The sequence below is a fragment of the Galeopterus variegatus genome, unplaced genomic scaffold (assembly GCF_000696425.1).
Source record: "Galeopterus variegatus unplaced genomic scaffold, G_variegatus-3.0.2 Scaffold1461, whole genome shotgun sequence".
Classification (NCBI taxonomy): Eukaryota; Metazoa; Chordata; class Mammalia; order Dermoptera; family Cynocephalidae; genus Galeopterus; species Galeopterus variegatus.
In genome coordinates this window covers 62,716-86,682 of record NW_007727572.1, presented here as the reverse complement: position 1 = coordinate 86,682, position 23,967 = coordinate 62,716, and the positions used below count along the sequence as shown (strand labels likewise).

Genomic DNA, 23,967 nt, shown 5'->3' with positions numbered 1-23,967 from the left:
AGTATGCGGGAAGATGTGTGTGGGTTATATGCAAATACTACACCACTTTATATAAGGGACTTGGGCATAACCGGATTTTGGTAACCACAGGGGTCCTGGAACCAATCCCCCACAAATGTCAAGGGATGACTGTGCAGGTAAATGATGCCTAAACTTCTAAACTAATTTTAAAAACATTAATATTTTTTCCAGGGAAGAATCAAAGACATAAAGGCCCTAAGGGCCCTAATGTTGACCACCTATGGGAAGGAGATGCTTGTTTATGCCACCAATGTTGACAGTAACTCGATTCTTTCCTTCATCTCAGTTATCAATAAAAAAAATGCTTGGCATTTTAAATAGCCATCCTCTATATTTAATTTAACCCTCTTTACCATTAAGGCATATGACATTTTTTAATACCTTAAAGACTGTATTGTTTGCTATGAGAAAATCCTGTGTCCTACTTTTTAATCCAGAGGACTGTAAAGTGCAGAGACAGAGTCTTCTATTCTTCAAAGCACTCTGGACAGCCTCACGGGTACCAAGTAGACACCTAAATACTTAGTGATTGATGAGTAGGTGGTAAATCTCTACTGAAAAACTTGACTCAAGGAGTAGCTAGAGGGCAGATAGTAAAATCATTAAAATAATAGTTTTCTGTAGATCAATCTCTACAGTTGCAGTGCTATTTAGAGGCTGCTGCTAAAATAGAGTAAGGAAAGCCTGAACTGCATGGCTGTTTTCTTCAGAGAAAGATAATGTGGAGCTCAGTCTTGGCAGCTTCTTCCAACCATTATTCCAGAAACTTAAAAGGTAATTCTATAAACTTTCAATATTAAGTTACACAGAATTTCCTAGAAAAAGGCTAATTACATGTTACTTTCTAAAAAATATATAAAATTGCTAGCCAACCATTGAGTATTTAAATGTAATTTTGCTCTTGTTTTGCCTCTGCTGTTCAAAATAAAAAGCAAAACCATGGTATGGTATTAAAATCAAACAAGCAAACAGAAAACCAACCCTAACCCATGATGGCAGCATCAAGTAGTGATATAAACTCTACTGCTTCCTCTCTATGTCACAGCCCTGTGCTCACCGTGGAACTCCAGGCCCCACAGTGTCAAGTGGCCATACTGGACACCCCACATCAATACCCCATCAGCCCCACAAACTCCACATTTCCAAACTTTACTCCCAAACTTCCCTACCCTCTGTTTTAAAGAATAAAATACAAATCCAGGCCACACCACCAAGTCAGCTTTGACTTCTCCCCAAGTACACTTCCATAAGTCTTCTCATTTCCATCTGCGAAATACCTACAGAATTTACTTCTTCCCTCTCTTTCTCCCACTGCCACTGTTCCAGCTGAGAAGTCCATCATCATCCATTGCCAAGTGATTTTCAACAACCCACTCTCCTTTACATTCATCTAATCAGTTCTCAAATCCTCGTGATTATCAACCACGTAAACCTTTTGGGAACGAGTGAAATATTGCTCTTTTTTTTTTTTTTAAAGATGACCGGTAAGGGGATCTTAACCCTTGACTTGGTGTTGTCAGCACCACGCTCTCCCAAGTGAGCTAACCAGCCATCCCTATACAGGGATCTGAACCCGTGGCCTTAGTGTTGGCAGCACCACACTCTCCCAAGTGAACCACGGGCCGGACCTAAATACTCCTAATTCTTACTGCTGTTTATTTAAATACTTGGGTTTAATGACTATCACAGCTGAAAAATATATATCCTAACGCTAAATTTCTTCAAATGGAAGGAATGCTACACTTACTAAATCAGGAGACTCATTTTTCAATCCCAACCAACAATTTCATATTCGTTTTTATTTCCTAAATACTTATTTTTATGGTCTTCCTTGGTTTTCATCCTATCATTAGCTAATATCTCAGAGCACAATATATAGGTAAGCATTGTTCACAATTTTTAAAAAATTATATACAGGTAATAGATTTTATTTTGTAAAATGACAAAGAGCTTAATCTAGGTACAGACATATCAGCTCTGCTACGTTGTTTATTCTCCGTGACATTATTAACATCATATTGAAAGAAGCTTTTTTAAGCCACTGTTCTTGCTCTGCTACATTGTTTATTCTCAGTGACATTATTAACATCATATTGAAAGAAGCTTTTTTAAGCCACTGTTCTTTTTTAAGACTTTATTCTTCCGGAGCACTTTTAGATTCACAACAAAATTAAGAAGAAGGTACAGAGATTTTCCATACACTCCCCACCCCCCACACATGCATTTAATCACAGTATGGTAAATCCACAAAGGAGAACTTGACCTCATCAGGGGTCAGGGGTGGCTGGAGGAAGTGACCTGGAGTACAGCTTCGACAGATGAGTAGAAATAAAGAAAGAAGAAAAATGAGTAGAACTTACCAAGGCAGAGAGGAAGAAGCCAGGGGAACAGCAGGGCCTTTCCTGCAGTGGAAAGGTCTCTGACCGGTTGTAGATAAAAGCCGGAGAAGCCCCATGGGGCTTAGTAAGAATGTAGGTCTTTACCCAAAAAGCAGTAAAAACTCATGACAGGAGAATAACAAAATCACTTGTAGATGCTAAGTGAACACTCAGTGAATGAACAAAAATAAATACCAATAAATGGCAGAATAGCCACAATTTGATTTTGAGGGAATTTAGAAAAACAACCAAGGGAGTACTCCTGAATTTGTTACTCCAGAAAAAGAGAAGAAAGAAATAATGATCATAATTCTTACCTTTCCATCAAAGAAATGATGGTTAAACATGTTATAATGGCAAAAGCTATCTTCCATATAAAACTGTGAATACCTGTAAAATAATTTGTTACTAGAGTTATTTGCCCCGTCACAGCTATACAGTAAATATAATCTAAATTTTAAAACTATGAAATCACACCTTTACTAAAATAAATTTCATTATTCTTTAGTTTTTTAAAATACTTTAAAAGTGCTTTAAAGTATTTAAATACTTAAAGTACTTTAAAGTACCTTAAAATAAGTACTTTCCAAAAATTTCAGGAAATCTGTAACAGTGAATAAATAACAAACTTAAATTAGTTTCCCAAGTTTAATAAACCAGTGGCAAAACTACATAATACTCATATATAAAACATACATGTTCCTATGGACCAGAAGATTATACATAAACAATCAGTTACTGACAAATAATTATGCAATTTAAACTTGCGATGGGTTGGCAATTAAAATACATCTCTCATGGTTAATAATTCTAAGGAAAATACTAAGTCAACATTTCTGCTCAACAGCTGTTAATTATTTTTTTCTGTGGTTAACAAAAAACAGTATTTAATAAACTTTTTCTTGCTAATGCAGATTATTTTAATAACATATGCTTCTTAATATGAGTAAAAGAAGTATGTGCATTTTGTGTTTACTGAATTAGTGCCAGGAAAGAATATTTATTTACTGATTGAAATATTTTATTCTTCTAACATAATACTTTTTTTTTTAAGGCAACATAATTGATTGTATGTATTTGTGGTGTACAGAGTTTACTATTGGTATTTGTGTACAATATGTGATGATCAAATCAGGATAATTAGCATATTCATCATTGCAAAACATAATCATTCTTTGTGTTCACTAATTAATTTCTCCTTAACCTCCTTCCCCTCCCCCACCTTGTGAAATTTCAACGTATTACTGTCATCTTTATTTCTTTGCTCCCATTCATGAGTGAGGACATGTGGTATTTCTCTTTCTGTGCTTGCCTTATTGCACTTAACATAATTTTCTCCAAGCTCATCTATGTTGCTGCAAATGGCAGAATTTCATTACTTTTTATGGCTGAAATATGGCCATTGTGTATATATACCACAATTTCCTTATCCAGTTGTCCATCAACGGACATTAGGTTGGTTCCACCTCTTGGCTATTGTAAACACAGCTGCAATGAACACAGGAGTTCAGGTATCCCTTGCCAGCATTTGTTATTCTCAGTCTTTTTGATAATAGTCCATCTAACTGGGGTGAGATGATAACTCAATGTGGTTTTGATTTGCATTTCTCTGATGACTAGTGATGTTGAGCTTTTATTCATTTACCCATTGACCATTTCTATATCTTCCTTTGAAAAATGTCTATTCAGCTCCTTTGCCCATCTTTTTAATTGGATTATTTGGGATTTTTTGCTGTTAAATTGTTTGAGGGGCCGGCCCGGCAGCGCACTGCTACACCGGCGGCGCTCCTGCCGAGGGTTCGGATCCCACATACAGACTGGCTGCTCACTGGCTGAGTGAGGTGCGGGCACAGCACCGAGGGTTGCGATCCCGTTGCCGGTCCCGGGCCGGTACGGGCGCGACACTGAGGGTTGCGATCCGTTGCCGGTCACGAAAAAAGACAAAAAGGAAAAAAAAAATTGTTTGAGTTCCTTGTATATTCTGGATATTAACCCCTTGTCAGATTTATACTTTGCACATATTTTCTCCCATTCTGTAGGTTGTCTTTTCACTCTGGTGACTGTTTCCTTTCCTGCACAGTAGTTTTTAGTTTCATATAATCTCGTTTATTTTTTTCTTTTGTTGCCTGTGCTTTTGAGGTCTTATTCGTAAAGTCTTTGTGTCAAGTCCTACATCCTGAAGTGTTTCCCCTATGTTTTCTTCTAGGAGTTTTATAGTTTCAGGTCTTCTATTTAAGTTTTTAATTGATTTTGAGTTGATTTTGGTATATGGTAAGAGGTATAGGTCTAGTTTCATTCTTCTACACATGGATATCCAGTTTTCTCAGCAACATTTATTGAAGAGGCTGTCCTTTCCCCAATAAAATAATACTTTAAAATGCCATCAGCAATTAATGAGAGTACCAGCTTTGGGTATTAACAATTTATAAATTTTTGCTAATTTACTAGGCAAAACTCATACCACATTATGGTTTAAATTTGCATTTATTTGATTACTAATAAGACTGAGTTTTCTATATTCCTTAATTGTATTTGTATTGTCTGTATGTTTTCCCCATTTATGGATACAAGTTGTAATGTCTTTCTTGCTGCTTTCTGCATTTTTTTTTGTATACTATGGAAACCTTCTTGTTATCTCAATAGAATTTTGAACTTTGACTATTTTATTATAAATAATTCAAATATGAACCATACCATCTTGCTTTGGAATTCATAACCTAGTGGAAAAACTGAAAAATATCAAGGAAACATCCTTATTTATATGACTTCTTGAACCAAATCATGATAATTGTACTTCTTTGCTTATATTTCTACTCTCAACCACTGCTACCTATAACTGATTGATCATCCATGGTGAATATTTAATATAATGGACAGCCCTGGTTTATCCTCTTCCTATTATACTGTGATTAAGAGCACAGGCTCTATAGTCAAGATGGTCTAGTTTCAAACTATGGGTCTCTCACTTATTAACTGTAACATTTGTAAGTTATTTAACCTTTCTGAGCCTCAATTTCTTCATCTACAAAGTGGGAAAAATAATAAGCTTCTATCTCATAGGACTTGGTAAGAATAAATGAGATAATGTATGCAAAGTGCTTAATACAGTAGCAACTACATAGCATATATTAAAATGTTAAGTATTATTTTAATCAATAGCAGCTATAAAGATTTATGTCTTAATGCCTCTAATATTAGGGAATTGTGTTTATGTTCTCCATAATATAATCGAAACCTATCTAGATTTATTTTTGTTCTGCATAGATGGAAGAACCAGCTGTTCTCACCATTTTCAGTAAAATATCTTTTAATATCATTTAAAATACTGTTTGCACATCTGCTGATTTCATAAAATATAAATTTGCACTACAGAAATAAACAAAAGATTTGGATAACTGAAAAATATTTAAACTATAAATGAACATTCCAAAAACTAATAATGAACATTCCAAAAACTACGGGGCAATGTCAATTACCATTAATAAACAGATATGTCTTCCTATTTAAGTTTCAAATAACTAATTTAAAAAAGTTATATCAATAATAGTACAACCATAGGTCAACTATCATTTGAGGGTTTTTGCTCTCTCTTTTTTTCTCTTTTTTTTAACCCTTGATTTGTTGTTGTCAGCACCAGGCTCTCCCAAGTGAGCTAACCAGCCATCCCTATATAGGGATCCAAACCTGGGGCCTTGGTGCTATCAGCACCACACTCTCCCAAGTGAGCCACGGGCCAGCTCTAGAGGGTTTTCTCTTCTGCACTGCTTTATGAGTATGAGCCATGGAACATACAATCCCTTTTTAACCTAGTCTTTATATTTTTTCATTGCTTCACAAAGACAAAATAGTCATTTTTAAAAATTAAAACATAAAATTTGATTTATATAAAATTCAGCACTGCACACCTGTCCAAAACATTCTGGGAGTAGTGTGCAGGGCCAGAGAGATTTCAGTTCTAAGGTCCCATCAAATACAAACAAGAGAGCATAATTATTCATATTTTAAATTATAAAAAATCACTCAACATTGCCCTCTTAAAATGAAACTTGCCACAAAGAATTATTCTCTCCATTGAATAACGCAAACAAAACCAATCAGAAATGTATGCACTTAAAAACTTCTCAAAAGGACATTCATTTAATTTGGCCATTCATTCTCTTTAAATGAGAGTCAGTTACCAAGTGTGAAACATGCTCTACACACAGGAAATATAATCAAGAGCTGAATAAAATTGGTTCATGAAATGAACCTAAGAAATTCATTTTTTGATATAACTATTTGGATAATAGTTTGCCAAATAGAGTTTCACATCTTTCATGCTAAAATTAGAGCATATAGAAATCCAATCTTAGCAAATGTTATCTTCATATGTATACCCCCTGAAAAGATATTTATAGCACATCTACATAGAACACTGGAGTTGAGGCAGTTCTGCAGCCCTGGATGAACCTTTCGTGGGGCAATTTAATTGTGGTCTTTGTGAGAGATGTGAACCAACCCGACATTCTATCATACTGTAAACACAGGCAACAGCCTGAACTCATTCTGGCTGTTTCAATAAACCAGCTCTCTCTGAACCTCATGTTGACCTACAGAACTGACTTAGTTCTGTAGAAACTAAGCTGCCATGTCTGCAATAGAACACCATCAGCTCTTATTTGCATGTATACAGAGAAGTTTATAGACACGAAAAGAAAATAAGTATCAATATATTCCATAAGTTATAAAATAACTTGACCCACATCTCCTAGTCTGCAATAGAACACCATCAGCTCTTATTTGCATGTATACAGAGAAGTTTATAGACATGAAAAGAAAATAAGTATCAATATATTCCATAAGTTATAAAATAACTTGACCCACATCTCCTACCCCCTACTCTGACAAGAGGAGTCCAACTACAGGAGCAAGAAAGGTAAAACTACAAGGCATGGCATTAAAGGTGAAATAGTTAAGGGGACAATAAATCTTTCAGATTAAAAGTAAATCAAGGGCCGGCCCGGTGGCGCACTGGATAGTGCGCCGCTTGGGAAGCGCGGCGGCGCTCCCGCCCGAGGGTTCGGATCCCACATGCAGACCGGTTCCCGCTCACTGGCTGAGTGAGGCACGGGGGCGGCGCCGAGGGTTGCGGTCCCGTTGCCGGTCCCCGGTCCGGTGCGGGGGGAACAGTGAGGGTTGCGATCCGTTGCCGGACACGGAAAAAAGACAAAAAAAAAGTAAATCAAGCAACAGAAGTGTTGAGAGCGGGCATTTGTAGTGGATTGAATTATGTCCCTCCAAAAGCTTGAATTGTGTCCCTAATTTCATATATTAGAAGCTTAATCCCCACTGTAACTGTTGAGGATGGGAAATCCTATTATGGTAATTGAAAGGTGGTGCCTTGAAGAGGTGATCTGATTGTAGGACCATGCTGTAGTGAATGGATTAAAAATGGTGGTCATGGGTTTGGAGGGCTTTGAAAGGACAGTGAATGAGGAAGTTGTCCTCTTGCTCTCTCTCTGCTTCCACTATTTGCAATGTGAGACCCCTGGGTCACTATCACCACTACGAGATGGGCTTTGCACTTCCCAGCCTCAGAAACTGTAAGCAATAAATTGTTTTCTTTATACATCACCTAGTTTTAGGTATTTTGTTATAAGCAACAGAAATGGACTAAAACGGCATTCTTATTTTACTCCTGAGCTTAGAGGAAAAGCCTTCCACTTTTCACTGTTCAATATGATGTTAGCTGTGGACTTACCACATATGGCCTTTATTACATTGAGGAACATTCCTTCTTTACCTATTTTGTTGAGCGTTTTTATCATAAAAGGATGTCGAATTTTGTCAAATGCTTTTTGTACATCTATTGAGAGAATCATGTGGTTTTTTGTCCTTCATTATGTCAATATGGTGAATCACATATATTGATTTGCATATGTTGAACAAAACTTGCATCTCACAGATAAATCCCACTTGATCATGGTGAATGATCCATTTAATGTACAGTTGAATAAGATTTGCTAGCATTTTGTTGAGGATTTTGGGATCTATGATCATCAGTGATATTGGCCTACAGTTTTCTTTTCTTGTGGTGTTTTTGTCTGGCTTTGGTATCAGGGTGATGCTGGCCTCGTAAAATGAGTTTGGAAGTATTCCTTCCTCTTCAGTTTTTTGGAAGAGTTTGAGAAGGACTGGTATTAGTTCTTTAAGTATCTGGTAGAATTCAGTCTGGTCCTGAGCTTTTCTTTGTTGAGAGACTTTTAATTACTGATTCCATCTTCTTACTCATTACAGATCTGTTCAGATTTCCAATTTCTTCATAATTCAGTCTTGGTAGGTTACAAATTAAGTGAAATAAGGCAGGCACAGAGAGACAAATACCATATGATCTCACTTAGATGTGGTATCTAAAAAAGTTTTGAATTCATAAAAGTAAGGAGTAGAATGGTGATTACCAGAGGTGGGGACTAGAGGAGAGAGAGAAAGAGGAAGACACTGGAAGAATAAGTTCTGTTGTTCTACTGCACAGCAAAATGATTATGTTTAATAATAATGTATTGTATATTTCAAAATAGCTACAAGTAAGGATTTTAAATGTTCTCACCATAATGAAATGATAAATATTTGAGGTGATGGATTTGCTAATTACCCTAATTTGATTATTCCACAATGTTTACAATGCATCAAAACATCACATTGTAACCTATAAATATATACAATTATTATTTGCCAATTAAAAATTTTTTTAAAAAGTAAATGATCAGAGATGGCCAGTGAGCTTAGTTGGTTAGAGCATGGTGTTGTAACACCAAGGTCAAGGATTTGAATCCCCATTCCAGCCAGTAGCCCCCCCCCCAAAAAAAGGCAGGCAAGATGATAAAAGATCTGGAGATTGGTTTAAATGACATGAATGTGCTTAACACTACTAAACTTAAGATGGTTAAGATGTTAAATGTTACATTATACATATTTTAGCACAATTTTCTTAAACAGTAAGTCAGGGTACTTGCAATAAATGATACAAAATGAAATTAAGGAAATAATTTCATTTAATTTACATAGGACCAAGAAGAATAAAACATTTAGAAATAAATTTAACAAAAGAAGTATGAGTTGTACACTGAAAACTATAAAATATCACAGAGAAATTAAGAAGATCTAAATAAATAAAAAGATATCTCATGTTCATAAACTGGAAGACTTAATATTAAGATGGCAATACTCCCCAAATTGATCTATAAATCCAATTGCAATCTCTATGAAAATCCCAGCTGGATTTTTTGTAGAAATTGACAAGCCAATCCTAAAATTCATATGGAAATGCAAAAAGCCCAGAATAACCAAAACCAGTATTGAAAAAGAACAACAATGTTGGAAGACTCATACTTTCCAATTTCAAAACTTACTATAAAGCAACAGTAATCAAGACTGTGTGGGACTGACATAAGGATGGGAATTGACAGTCCAGAAACAAATCCATACATTTACGGTAATTTGGTTTTCAACAGGGTTCCAGGACAATTCAATGAGGGAAGAACAGTCTTTTCAATAAATGGTGCTGGGGCAACTGGATATCCAATACAGAAGAATGAAGTTGAATCCCTACCTCATACCATATATAAAAATTAGTTCAAAATATATCAAAGACCTAAATGTAAGAGCAAAAATTATAAAACTCTTAGAAGAAAACAATGGGTGTACATATTCGTGATCTTGCATTAGGCAATAATTTCTTAAGTTATAAAACCTAAAACACAAGCAACCAAAGAAAGAAGAGAAGAACTGGACTTCATCAAAAGTAAAAAGACAACCCACAGAAGGCGGGAAAATATTTGCAAATCATATCTCTGGTAAAAGGTCTAGTATCCCGAATATATTAAGAACTCTCTCAATTCAACAACAAAAAGACAAATAACCTATTAAAAAATCAGCAAAGAACTGAATAGACATTTCTCCAAAAAAAGATAATCAAATAGCCCATAAGCACATGAAAAGATGCTCAATATCATTAGCCATCAGGGGTAAAGCAAAATAAAACAACAACAAGTTATCATTTCAAAAAGAGAGACAATAATAAGTTATGACAAGACCGTAGAGAAATTAGAACCCTCATATAGTCCTGGTGGGACTATAACATGGTGCAGCCATCTTTGAAAACAGTTTGGCAGTTCCTCAAGAAGTTAAACATAAAGTTACCACATAACCCAGCAATTCCATTTCTAGGTATACCTATCTGGGCTGAATTGTGTCCCCCCAAAATCCTTATGTTGTAGCCTTTACTGCCAATACTTCAGCATGTGACTATTTGGAGACAGCGCTTGTAGAAAGGTGATTAAGTAAAAATCAGGCTGTTGTAGTGAGCCCAAATCCAATCTGACTGGTTTCTTTATAAGAGGAAAATTGAACATACAAAGAGACACCAGAGATGTGCACACACAGAAAAAAGGCCATGTGAAGACACAGTGAGAAGGCAGCCATCTGCAAGCCAAGGAGATAGGCCAGGAAAAACCAAATCTGCTGAAATCTTGATCTTGGACTTCTAGCCTCCAGAACTGTGAGAGAATAAATCTCTGTTGTTTAAGCCACACAGTCTGTGGTATTTTGTTATGGTAGCCCTAGCAAACTAATATAATACCCCAAAGATCTGAAAACCTATGTTCACATAAAACTTATGCACAAATGTTCATAGCAGCATTCTTCATAATAGGCAAAAAGTAGAAGCAACTCAAATATCCATCCTGATGAACAGATAAACAAAATTTGGTATATCCATACAGTGGAATGTTATTCAACCATAAAAAGGAATGAAGTGATCATACATGCAACAACATGGATGAATCTTAAAAATATTATCCTAAGTAAAAGAAATCAGACACAAAAGGCCACTATTACATGATCCCACTTATATGAAATATCTAGAATAGGAAAATCCATAAAGACAGAAAGTACATTAATGTTTATCAAAAGTGGGGGACAGGGAAAATAGGGAAAGACTGCTCACTGGGTGACTGTTTCTTTTTTGAAGGTGATAAAAATGTTCTCGAATTAGACAGTGATAATGGTTGCATGACCGTGTGAATATACTGAAAACCACTGTTTTATGTATGTGAAATATATATCAATTTTTTTTTAAAAAGGCAATATGCCTGAAATATAGCAAGTGAAAAAAAAGACTACATATAATGAGTCTACTATTTAAAATGTTTATATGCATACAAAATGTTTAGTGTGAATATACTGAAAACCACTGTTTTATGTATGTGAAATATATATCAATTTTTTTTTAAAAAGGCAATATGCCTGAAATATAGCAAGTGGAAAAAAAGACTACATATAATGAGTCTACTATTTAAAATGTTTATATGCATACAAAATGTTTAAAAAACCAAAATCCAGAGTCTTTCAGGTGGCCGAATTAAAGATCCCTTTTGCTTTAAAAAAAAAAAAAAAAAAAAAGTAAATCAGCAATCGTTGCAGTTTGCACAAGTTCTTTGAGATGACACAGTATAATTTTTCCTAGTTTCTTTTTGTATACATTAATCTACCACAACTAGCTTGAAAAAAGCTTGTCTTTAATGAAATCAGGATCATTATATAACTTTTAATGCAAATTGAAAGAACCATACTATTGGAAAAATAACACTGTCCCGTTTTCACTGAAGTAAAAGTGCCAAAAGTAGGAACCTGAGTGCTGCTGACAACTGCATATATTGTGTTAAATAATTCAGTTATACACATCTGACTTTTTATCTCTCCAGCATCTATATTTCTGCTCCTTCAGTCGAACACCTATTTCCTGTGGAGAACCTACTCCATGAAGTTGGTCAGTGGCTGGCCAGAGAACCCAATCTGCCAAGCCACGGTGATGGGTCTGGAATGGGCACATGACCCCAGCCAAGCCAGTTGGAGTACTCCCTGGAGTACTGCTGCTGGAGCTCTCAGGAAAGACTGCCTCTTTCCACTGGGCAGTTAAGCTGAGACTATATAAGCTTAAAGCTGCTGCCATGAAAGCCCATGCAGTATGACAGAAGCTGTCTGTAGAACTAAGCTAATACACAGAGAAAGACAGAATGAGAGGTAAAGAAAGAGCCCTAAGAACGTTGTGTAAGGCCTAGGATCTCGAATGACTAAAGCTTGCCATAAACTACACTGTAGTAATGTGAACTAATAAATTCACTTTTACATGAATGGATTTCTGGGACATCAGTGAAAAATTCCTGACTAACATGAGTGCCTTATTCTAAATATATAAGTAACCTGAAAACCAGTTATTGATTTATCTGAAATCCTTTGCAGAAGAAGGCAGGGTGAGAAAGGGAGAGAGAGAAGGATGACAGGAGAGAAATGGACTATATGAAAGGCTCATATACAAGTTCAAAAGCAAAGTTGTGTCCAGAGGATAACTTAATTTTCAGAGCCAGACTGCCTGGGTTTGAATCCTGGTTTGGCCACTTACAAACTGTGACTCTGGTCAAGTTAGTTAACGTTTTTGTACCTCAGTTTTCCCATCTGGAAAATGAGGGAGATAACAGCATCTAGACAGGGCTACCATGAGGAATGAGTTAGAACAGAGCCTGACATGTGACCAGCACTCAATATATACCAGCTATTGTTAACACTGATACTATAAGAACAAAAGTCGAACTTCTAACTTTAAATTAATGCATTTATAATAACAAAAGGAACATAAAATTTTTTAAAAGAAATTGATATATTCATACAGTGAAATATTACCACATAGCCATAAAAGAAATTACTCTTATACGCTGTGACAAGGATGAACTTGAAACTATGCTAAGTCAAAGTAGCCAAACACAAAGGTCAAACATTTTATAAATTCATTTATATAAAATATCCAGAACAGGCAAATCCATGGAGAAAGTAATTGTCAGAGGAAGTGAATACAAACTTTCTTTTCAGTGTGATGAAAATGTTCTGGAAGTAGACAGTTGGTGAAGATGGCATAAAAAGTGAATATACACCAAAAACCACTGAAAAATACACTCTCAGTGAAATTATGAAATGGTGAAATTGTGTAAATTAGACAGGTTGAGCACCCTTAACCTAAATTGCTTGGGACCAAAAGTGTTTTGGATTTCAGAATCTTTTGGATTTTGGAATATTTGAAGAACATATACCAGTTGAACATCCCTAATTCAAAATTCCAAACATCAAATGTTCCAATGAGCATTTCCTTTGAGTGTCACATTGGTGCTCAAAAAGTTTCGGATTTTGGAGTACTTCAAATTTCGAATTTTTAGATTAGGTATTTCTCAATTAAAGAAAGAAACTGAGTTTATCTTTAAAAGAAGTCTATATTATAATTTTGTCAAGGATCACTCATGTCAAATACATGTTAGTAAACTGTGGTAGTTCTGTTAACAAGGCATGAGTGGTTAATAAGCTAGTTTTGTTAATAAAGAATGAGTGTAGGTAATTTCTGAGAAACGTTGCTTATATTAGACAATGTAAAGTTGACTTGGAAATCTAAAGAAAAAAATGATAAAAGCTGTACTTTTTAATGTGACATTTCACACTATAAAAATCTGTCTGCCTTGTTTTTAGGGAGAGAAAGCATATTTAATTTCACAGATTCTCTCCAACAAATATTGGAATATTGGCCAAACAGACTCTACTAGACCTAAATCAAAAGAAACACAAAGCTTGATTCCTTCAATACATTCAAGAACATGTAAAAGATACTAAGAACACAGTGTCTTATAAACCTACCATTAACTCCTGGAATTCAAACAATTACAGAAACTAGAAAGAATACTTCCAATCTACAGAATTAGAGACAGTGGGAGGACACATCTGCCACGTGTATTATAAATCAAAGGTCTATATCTTCTAAATTACCAGAGAGGAGATTCGAGGTGTGTTCCTCACTCCATCTCATCTCTGTTTGTCCCAACACATTAGCTGCCATGTAATCTTGACCCTCCCCAACAAAGTTAATCTGTTAATCCCCTGTCTTGGAACCTGTCTATTTCCAAGTTAGAACTCCATTCATTTCAGGCAATGTCCAGTGAAAGACAATATGCCCAGCATCTGGTAAAATATATTAAAAGAAATGTCTTATTGTACTTCAGAGATCTGAAGATGAAACAAAATCCTGGAAATCTGATTACACATGAAGCAGTTCAGAATTATCTTTAAAAATAAGTATATGAAAAGAAACCACACTCAATAGGAGATCTGAAGATGAAACAAAATCCTGGAAATCTGATTACATATGAAGCAGTTCAGAATTATCTTTAAAAATAAGTATATGAAAAGAAACCACACTCAATAGGAATTTGTCTCTAAGTTATAAACCAAAGATAACTAGAGGCATCCATAGAGAAAATCTAGGAAGCACAGTAGCAAAAAGAGAAATCAACTGTCTCCCTGTTTGAAATACAGAAGATTACATGCTCAGTTTATGTGACTAAAAAGGTGCCTCATAACCAATTACTACTTCTAAATGTTAATTTTAAAGTTGTAACAGGTGATAAAGAAGAAGAGAAAAACACTAAAAAGAAACAGGAGACAATGAATGAGAATGATATTTTTTATAAACCTACCGAAAATCAATATCCAATAAAAGGCTTTTAGTGTTAGACTTCTTGTCATCTGATGCTGTCAACCTGATCAGCTCGTGCAACCTAAAGCAATTAGTGAAAGCAAATTTAATAAGAAATTACAAATATCATAGACTATAAGCAAACAAACAACAAAACCCATCAATGTTATTCTGATATTTCTAATATTTCAGTGAAACATTAAAGAGAATTTGGCAGATATAACCAAGGTTTCACTTCTGAAATAGTCTTAAAAGGACAGAACTTATCTGAACCAGAGAAGTCTAAAATTATAAGCAATTTAGGAATCAAATCAGAAAGAATCTCCTATCATATATCAGAAAGAAATCTATAAAGATTTCTCTCAAATGGAATATAGGTTGCAAACTCCTTAAGAGGACCATGCTTTACTTAAGGCTTCATGCTGTACTCTGCACAGAATAAATAGCTACTTGGTAAAATTTTCTTACAGTTTAAATAGTGGTGAGAAGAGAATTTTTTTAAAAAATCATATAACATACCTTGGTGTTCCAACACACAGTACTCTTCTGAATCCAAGGGTAGAAAGTAGGTCTACCAAGAACTGACAGCTCCTATCAGCAAACAGATACTGGGCATTTGTCTTCTTATTTTCCAATGGATAAAGGAGTTGACTGGGCCTTCTTAACTGGGTGATAGAAATATCACACATAACCGGATGCTCACAATGCTCCCCCCAGTCGTCTGGTAAGAGTAACTGCTGACATCTTTGACAAAACTTTCTCTGAGTCAACGGCAACTCAATAAACTTCAAATACCTTCAAGACACAATAAAACACAAAATAATATATTTTAAGTTTGTTGTTTTAAAGACAACGTAATTTTGCTATTTTTGATATCCAAAAAGTAGTCTTACTTCCTAAAGAGTATTGTGTAAAGAAGCAAAGGTAAGAAAAATCCTCACTAACATTACACAGATTTATGTCTGGCTGCGTATCTCCAAGTGGAAAAGAATCAGCAATTTCATAAGAATTGAGATGCTCCAATTTAGTCACTGAATGAAGATCAATATCCATTTAAAATGTGAATATATTACTCAAACAACTTGGTAGTAATGACGACTGCTATCTCGTTTCAATTTATTGACAAATCCATGTGTTCCAACACTGAAGTGTTAAACAGTCTGGCTCAGCTGACAGTCATTTTAAAATGAGAAATTAAGATCATTCTTCAAGTTCTTATAGCATACTTGGCAAGAAAAATTACCCCCTAAAAGAAAAGATGTTCCTACAACACTATTCTGTTCTTAGCAGTACTGATGGAGGCAGTTACAGGCTTATCCCCAAAACAGCCAGACAATATTCAAAGCCTTATAAAAGACTACATTGGACATTCCATTTGATCTCTTTCAAGGCACCCCTATATCTGATTTCAAAGTCATCATTTTTTTTTTTTTTGGCTTTGTTTTCATTTTATTAGAGATTATTGAGGAGAGAAAATAACCATGGTTGGGACATTTTTAAAACTGCTGATTTTCTATATGTGATACCGGCTATGAGAACAGAGTAAAAACAAAAAATAAATAAATAAGATTATTAAGGACCACATACAGAGGGTCAGAAATGTCCAAATCCAAGCATGTTAAGTAGTACACTAAAGGATTCTTATAGTCTGAGGACAGTCATACATTTTTTTTTTCCAGTCATGCAGTTTCAATGGAACTAAATTCAAGAACTGCAGTGTAAAAACTGTGAACTTAACATGGAGTCAAAGTGAGTATAAAACTTTTAATGTCTAAGCACTGTTTCACGTCAAAGAACACAAGGCAAAGACAAATAGGTATTCTGAATGACTACGGCAAGAAAGCTATTGTGCCAGTAACTCAAGTGTTTCTATTTCCATGATAACTGTTCTTTTGACAGCTTTATCTATGACAGGAAAGAAAAAGGAGAGAGATAGAAGGATATTAGAAAAAACTTCTTAGCAATTCAGAGTAAGAATGTCAGTAGAGAAAAGGGCCATTAAGACATGAAATGTGACTGGAAAGAATTAATGGATCAGAAACACTGAACTTACTACTATTACTTTTCATTACTAAATGTTAAGTGTTGAAGACTTCCAGAGCCAGCCATGATTTACCATCCTGGCCCTCAAAAAAGTTTTTTTAAAGACAAAATATATAAAACATCAGTTTTAAGACATTGGACAACTGGCAGCCCAAAACCATGAACGCTGAGAAGGGAACAGATGAGGTGAGTCTACAACAACCCAGCTTACTACCTGTGGAGAGCTGGCAGCCCAGGGATGCAGAAGCCAGAGCTCCCTGATGAGACTGAGGGGAGAATTTGGGGAGGTTAAGGAAGCTAGAAGTCCTGGGCAGAGCACTGTAGAATACATACGGAGTACGTGGAGAGCAGAAAGCTGTACACTGAGAAAGAGAGAGAGAGGGGCGCACATTCCAAGATTTGCTGTTAATGACCCCCAAGTCTTTAGCCAAGTTCTGACTGATCAGCACTGGTGTGTGATGAAATGACCCAAGGCGAGGGAAATAATCACTAAAAAGGAGCAGGTGGAATAATCACTGAATATACACAGAGAGCCCAGAATAGTTTGTTTACTGACAAGCCAGAGTAGAAAAACCTCACCAGACACAAGCATCATGTAAAGTCCTCAGAAGGGTACAGACTCAGTAGTATGGAAAAATCAGCCCTGGAACAAAGGCTGCTGTGTCTTACCTAAAAAGCTTACCTACAAGTCATCGAAAGCAGGGTCAGCAAACTTTTTCTGTAAAAGATCAGAAACTTAATATTTTGAGCTTGGCAGGCCATGCAGTCTCTGTCACAACTATTCTGTTGTGATAGTATAAAAGCTACCACAAACCAAACGTAAATGAACAGGCAAGGCCAGAGTTGGCCTATAGGCCGTAGTTTGCCAAATCCTGCTCAAGAATATCAAACTATAGCCAAGCAACTAAACTGTGTCTCAGAAATATGTAAAGGAATACTAAGTATCCAGTATACAACAAGGTAAAATCACACTGCCATCATCCAATCAAATATTACCAAGTATGCACAGAAACAGGAAAATATGACTCATGATTAGGGGGAAAAATCAATCCAAACAAACCCCAAAAAGATGGATGACACAATTAGTAGGCAGAAACATTAAAGCTACTTATAACTATATTCCATGTGTTCAAGAAGGTAGAGGTCCTAAAGGAAAACACAGGGGAAACACTTCAGGAAATAAGACTGGGCAAAGACTGTATGAAAAGACTCCAAAAGCACAAGCAACAAAAGAAAAAATAAATGGTATTATAACAAAATAAAAAGCTTCTGCACAGCAAAGGAAACAGTTAACAGAGCAAAAAGACAACCTACAGAATGGGAGAAAATATTTGCAAACTATACATCTGATAAGGGATTAATATCCAGAATATACTAGAACTTAAACAACTACACAGTAAAAAAACAAATAACCCAATTAAAAAATGTGCAAAGGAGCTGAGCAGACATCTTTCAAACAAGACATACAAGTGGCCAACAGGAAAACATGCTCAACATCACTAATCATCAGGGAAATACAAATCAAAACCACACTGAGATATCATCTGACCCCAGTTAGATTGGCTATAATCAAAAAGACTGAGAATAACAAACGCTGGCAAGGATGTGGAGTAAGGGGAACTCTTCTACACTGTTGGTGGAACTGTAAATTAATACAGCCATTACGGAAAACCAGTATGGAGTTTTCTCAAACAACTATAGATAGATCTACCACATGATCCTGTAATGGGCCTCACCTCATGACATGACTGACTCCATCTTTGTCCTAGTTGTGAACTTTAAGTAGCTAAATGCATTTCTGCACTCTGTAGCTCTGTGGTCACAAGCCTGTTCCTGTGTTAGCAAGAAAACCACAGACTGCCAGCTCTTTTCTGTGTAGATGACAAAGTTGCTCTCTAAAGCAGACCCCTCCTCAAGTAACCACATTTCCTGCCCTTGCACCCAGGTGTGATAAAGACCCTTACCCAAAAAGCTTCTTTACCTAGTTTTGACTAGTAATCTAGTTAACCATCTGTTAAAAGACCACCTATTTAGGGGACTCGGCCTGAAGACAGGCAGAAGAGTCTATATAAATGGCTTTACATTTGCTTATTCTGGCTTCTGTATCTGGCTTTGCTAGACAATTTTAGAAAAACGCATCCTGTTTTGCCCAGGGGCCACATAGTACAGGATGCAGTTTTTGCTTTTATATACCCTTCCCTAATGGGGCTGAGGGCTGCTCTCTATCCAGACTGCCTGGAGAGACAGCCACCAGCCAGCGAGAGAAATAAACCTTCCATGACCCCTAACAAATTTTGTGGGTGTTCTTTTCTTTGGAAGACTGCACCTCACAACAATCCAGCAATCCCACTTCTGGGTTTGTACCCAAAGGAGTGGAAATTATGCCAGAGGTATACCTGCACTCCCATGTTTATTGCAGCTCTATTTACAATAGCCAAGTTATGGAACCAACCCAAATGTTCATTGACAGATGACTGGATAAGGAAAATGTGGCATATACACACTATTAAATACTACTTTTTGAAAAAGGATAAAATTCTGCCACTTGCAGCAACATGGATGAGCTTGGAGAAAACTATGTTAAGTGAAATCAGCCATGCACAAAGGGAAAAATACAGGATGTTCTCACTTATAAGTGGGAGCTAAGAGAGAAAGAAGGAAGGAAAGAAAGACCGCAGTGGTGTGTTGGACTTTCAGAGGGAAAGGGCATACCTAGGTTTGCTGGGGGTGGAGGTGGGGAGGGGGAGGGAGGTTGGGGAGAGGTTGCGGGAAAAAAAATAGAATATAAATTGTATAAATTGGGTATTTCTACTGGCATTGAAACATTTGAATAAACCTGTATAAAAAAAGAAAAGGTAGGGGGCTGGCCTGTGGCTCACTTGGGAGAGTGCGGTGCTGATAACACCAAGGCCACGGGTTCGGATCCCATATAGGGATGGCCGGTTGCTCACTGGGCGAGCGTGGTGCTGACAACACCAAGCCAAGGGTTGACATCCCCTTACCGGTCATCTTTAAAAAAAAAAAAAAGAAAAGGTAGGGAAAGCATGAGCTTGTTAAGACACAGAAAATATTTAAAAGAACCAAATCGAACCTATTAAGACATTTTTTAACTGTCTGAAATGAAAAGCACCCTAGATAGGATTATTATTAGCAGTTGAGGAACTACAGAAAAAAGAGCTGTGAACTTGAAGGCACAGTCTTAGAAATTACCCAAAATGAAACACACAGGGGCTTAAATATATGTCAATGGAGCCCCCAAAATGGAGAAGGGGAAGCAGAAAAAATTTCTGAAAAAAGGGCTGGCTAGTTAGTTCAGTTGGTTAGAGCATGGTGCTGATAAAACCAAGGTCCAGGGTTCGATCCCTGTACTAGCCAGCTACCAAAATAAAAAAAGAAAAGAAAAAATATTGAAAATATAATGGATGAAAATTTTCAAAATCACATCAAAAGATGCAAGAAGCTAAGAGAACCACAAGCACAAGAAACAAAGGAAAACTACAAGGAGCATAATAATATTAAGGGGAATAAGATAAGAATGACATCAGATTTCTCACTGAAAACAATGCAGGCCAGAAGACAATGGAGCAATGCCAGTTCTACACAAATTCTTCCAGAAAATCACAGAGGAGGGAATATTTCCCAACTCATTTCATGAGGCCAGTGTTACCCAGAAAAAAAAAAGAAAAAATTACAAGAAAACTACAGACCAGCATACCTCATGAACACAAACTCAAAAATTAACAAAATTTTACCAAATCAAAACCAGCAATATATAAAAAAGGTAATACATTATGAACAAGTGTAATTTATCCTTGGAATATGAGGGTACTTCAATGTTTGAATTCAATCAATGCAATTTACCATATTACAGTCTAAAAAAAAGATAATCTCATTAGATGCAGCAAAAAGCACTTGACAATATCAAACATCCATTGATGATAACGATTCTCAGAAAACTAGGAATAGAAGGGAACTTCTACAACCTGATAAAGAGCATCTAAGGAAAACCAATAACGCCATATTAATGGAAGACTGAATGAATGAATCCCATAAGACCGGAACAAAATAAGGATGTCCTGTCCTATACTTTCTACTCAACATTGACTAGGGTTTCTAGCCAGTTAAACAAAACAAGATAAAGAAACAAAAGGCATAGATTGGAAAGGAAACATTAAAACTTCTTTATTCACAGACAACATGCTCATGTAAGTACAAAGTCCTACGGAAATCCTCAAAAAATCTGCTAGAACTAAAAAGTAAGAGTTTGCAGAATAAAAGATCAATACAGATGGTCCCTGCCTTAAGATGGTATGATTTATGATTTTTCAGTTTTATGACGGTGCTTTCAAGGGTACATGTTAATGGTGAGTACCCATACAACCACTCTGTTTTTCACTTTCACTACAGTATTAAATAAATTATACAAGATATTCAACAGTTAATTATAAAATAGGCTTTGTGTTAGATGATTTTGCCCAACTGTAGGCTAAGATAAGTGTTCTGAGCACATTTAAGGTAAACTAGGCTAAGCTATAATATTTGGTAGGTCTATTAAATGTATTTTCGACTTACAATTTTCAACTTATAATGGGTTTATTGGGATATAACCCCATTGTAAGTCGAGGAACATCTGTGTACAAAATTAACTGTACTGTTATAGACTAGAATAGACAATAAGAAACTGAAATTTAAAAACACTATTATTTAAAACAGCATTAAAATATATGAAATACTTAGGGATAAATCTGACAAAAGACGTGCAACCCCAGTACCCTGAAAATTGCAAAACATCACAGAGAAAAATTAAAGATGACTTAGTAACTGGAGAGATTAACTATGGTCATGGATTAGAAAACTCTGTATTATTATGGATGTTGGTTTTCCCCAAATCTATCTATATATAATCAACACAATTGCCATTAAAATCCCAGCAGGACTTTTTGTAGAAACTGAAAAATTCATTCTAAAATTCACATGAAAATGAAAAGAACTTAGAATAGCCAAAACAACTTTGAAAACAAAGGACAAAATTAGAAGACTTATACTACCTGCTTTGGAGATTTATCATAAAGTCACAATAATCAAGACAAAGTGGTATTTATGTAAAGATATACAATAGATAGAGGGAACAGAAGAGTCCAGAAAAGGACCCATACGTTATAGTCAACTGATTTTTTCACAAAGTTATCCTAGCAAGCTGAATAATACTCCCCATGCTCAACCCCCAGCAAAGATATCTATGCTAATATGGAACCTGTGAATACAACAGAGACTTTGTACATCTGATTAAGTCAAGGATCCTGAGATGCAGATATTATCCCGGATATCTGGGTAGACCCAATGTAATCACAAGAAAGAGGCACTAGAATTAAGAGAGAAGTTGATGTGATGACAGATGCAAGGACTGGAGTGATATACCATGGAAATGGAGAAAGGGACCACAGCCAAGGAATGGAGGCGGCCTTAGACGCTGAAAAAGGCAAGGAAACGGATTCTCCTCTTAAGACTCTTCCAAAGGAACCAGCCCTAGCAACAGACTGACTTTAACCTAGTGAGACTGATTTTGGACTTTGGACCTCCAAACCTCAACCCTTTCATCAGAAAAGGCAAGGAAACGGATTCTCCTCTTAAGACTCTTCCAAAGGAACCAGCCCTAGCAACAGATTGACTTTAACCTAGTGAGACTGATTTTGGACTTTGGACCTCCAAACCTCAACCCTTTCATCACTTCATATTTAAAAATTAACCCAAAATAGATCATAGATCAAAGTCGAAGAACTAAAACTATATAACTTCTAGAAGAAAACACAGGAGAAAATAATAACTGGATTTGGCAAAGATTTCTTAAATAGGACACAAGCACAAAGTATAAAAGAAAAAGAATCAATGAATTGGATTTCATCAAAACCTAAAACTTTTTTCCTCAAAAGATTCTTATTGTGAGCAACAAAAGAATAAATAAATTGGACTTAATCAAAATTAAAAACATTTTTACAGCAGAGGACACCATCAAGAAAGTGAAAATAAAGTACAAGAATAGGAGAAAATATTTGCAAATTATATATTTTGTAAAGGAATTATATCCATAAAATAAAAAACTCTTATAATTCAATAATAAAAAGGCAATTAGCCCAACTAAAAAATAACAAAGGAACCAAATGGCCATTTCTCCAAAGATAATACACAAATAGCTAATAAACATATGAAAAGATGCTCAACATCATGAATACAAATCAAAACCATAATGTAATATCATTTCACAATGGCTATGATTAAAGACAGATAATAACAACTGTTGTGGAAGATGGAGAGAAATTGGAATCCTTGTACATTGCTGGTGGGAATGTAAAATGGTACAGGCACTTTAGAAAAGTTTGGCAGTTTTATAAAATGTTAAACATATACCCACCATATGATACAGCCATTCTACTACCAGGTATTTACCTAAGAGAAATAAAAGCATGAGTCCATACAAAGACTTATACATAAATATTCACAGCAGCTTTATTTGTAAGAGTCAATAAATTGAGGAAACCTAAATGTCTACAACAGGTGAGTGGATATATACATACAGTGAATATTATTTGGGAATATAAAGGAATGAACTATTTACAAACACATCAACATGGATGTATACAAAAATATTTATGCTAAATAAATAAATACATCTCCCCTCAAAAAACAGTACACACTATATGATTACATTTATATAATACTTCGAGAAAATGCAAAGTAATCTATAGTGCGAGAAAGCGGATCAGTGGTTGTCTGGGGGCCCAGAGGGCGAAGGGATATGGGACAACTGGGTAGGAGGAAACTTTCAGAGATAATGGATATGTTCACTATCCTGACTGTGGTGATGGTTTCATGAATAGATGCTTATGTCAAAACTCATCAAATAGCACATTTTTAATATTTGCAATTGTATCTAATTTATTAGACTTCAGTAAAGCTGACAAATATGAAAAAAAAAGTTCA

At 35.7% G+C, this 23,967-nt stretch overlaps 1 protein-coding gene across 1 annotated transcript in view; it reads right to left on the bottom strand.

Annotated features, from left to right (window-relative positions):
• The window catches only part of ZCCHC4 (zinc finger, CCHC domain containing 4), a 51,987-nt gene that overhangs the window by 17,648 nt on the left and 10,372 nt on the right, over nt 1-23,967 (bottom strand). The window contains exons 4-6 of the mRNA XM_008577210.1: nt 15,466-15,741; nt 14,948-15,028; nt 2,717-2,789 (exon numbers count right to left, since the gene is read on the bottom strand). Of these exons, the coding sequence (XP_008575432.1) occupies nt 2,717-2,789; nt 14,948-15,028; nt 15,466-15,741 (430 nt within the window). The remainder of the gene's footprint in view (nt 1-2,716; nt 2,790-14,947; nt 15,029-15,465; nt 15,742-23,967) is intronic.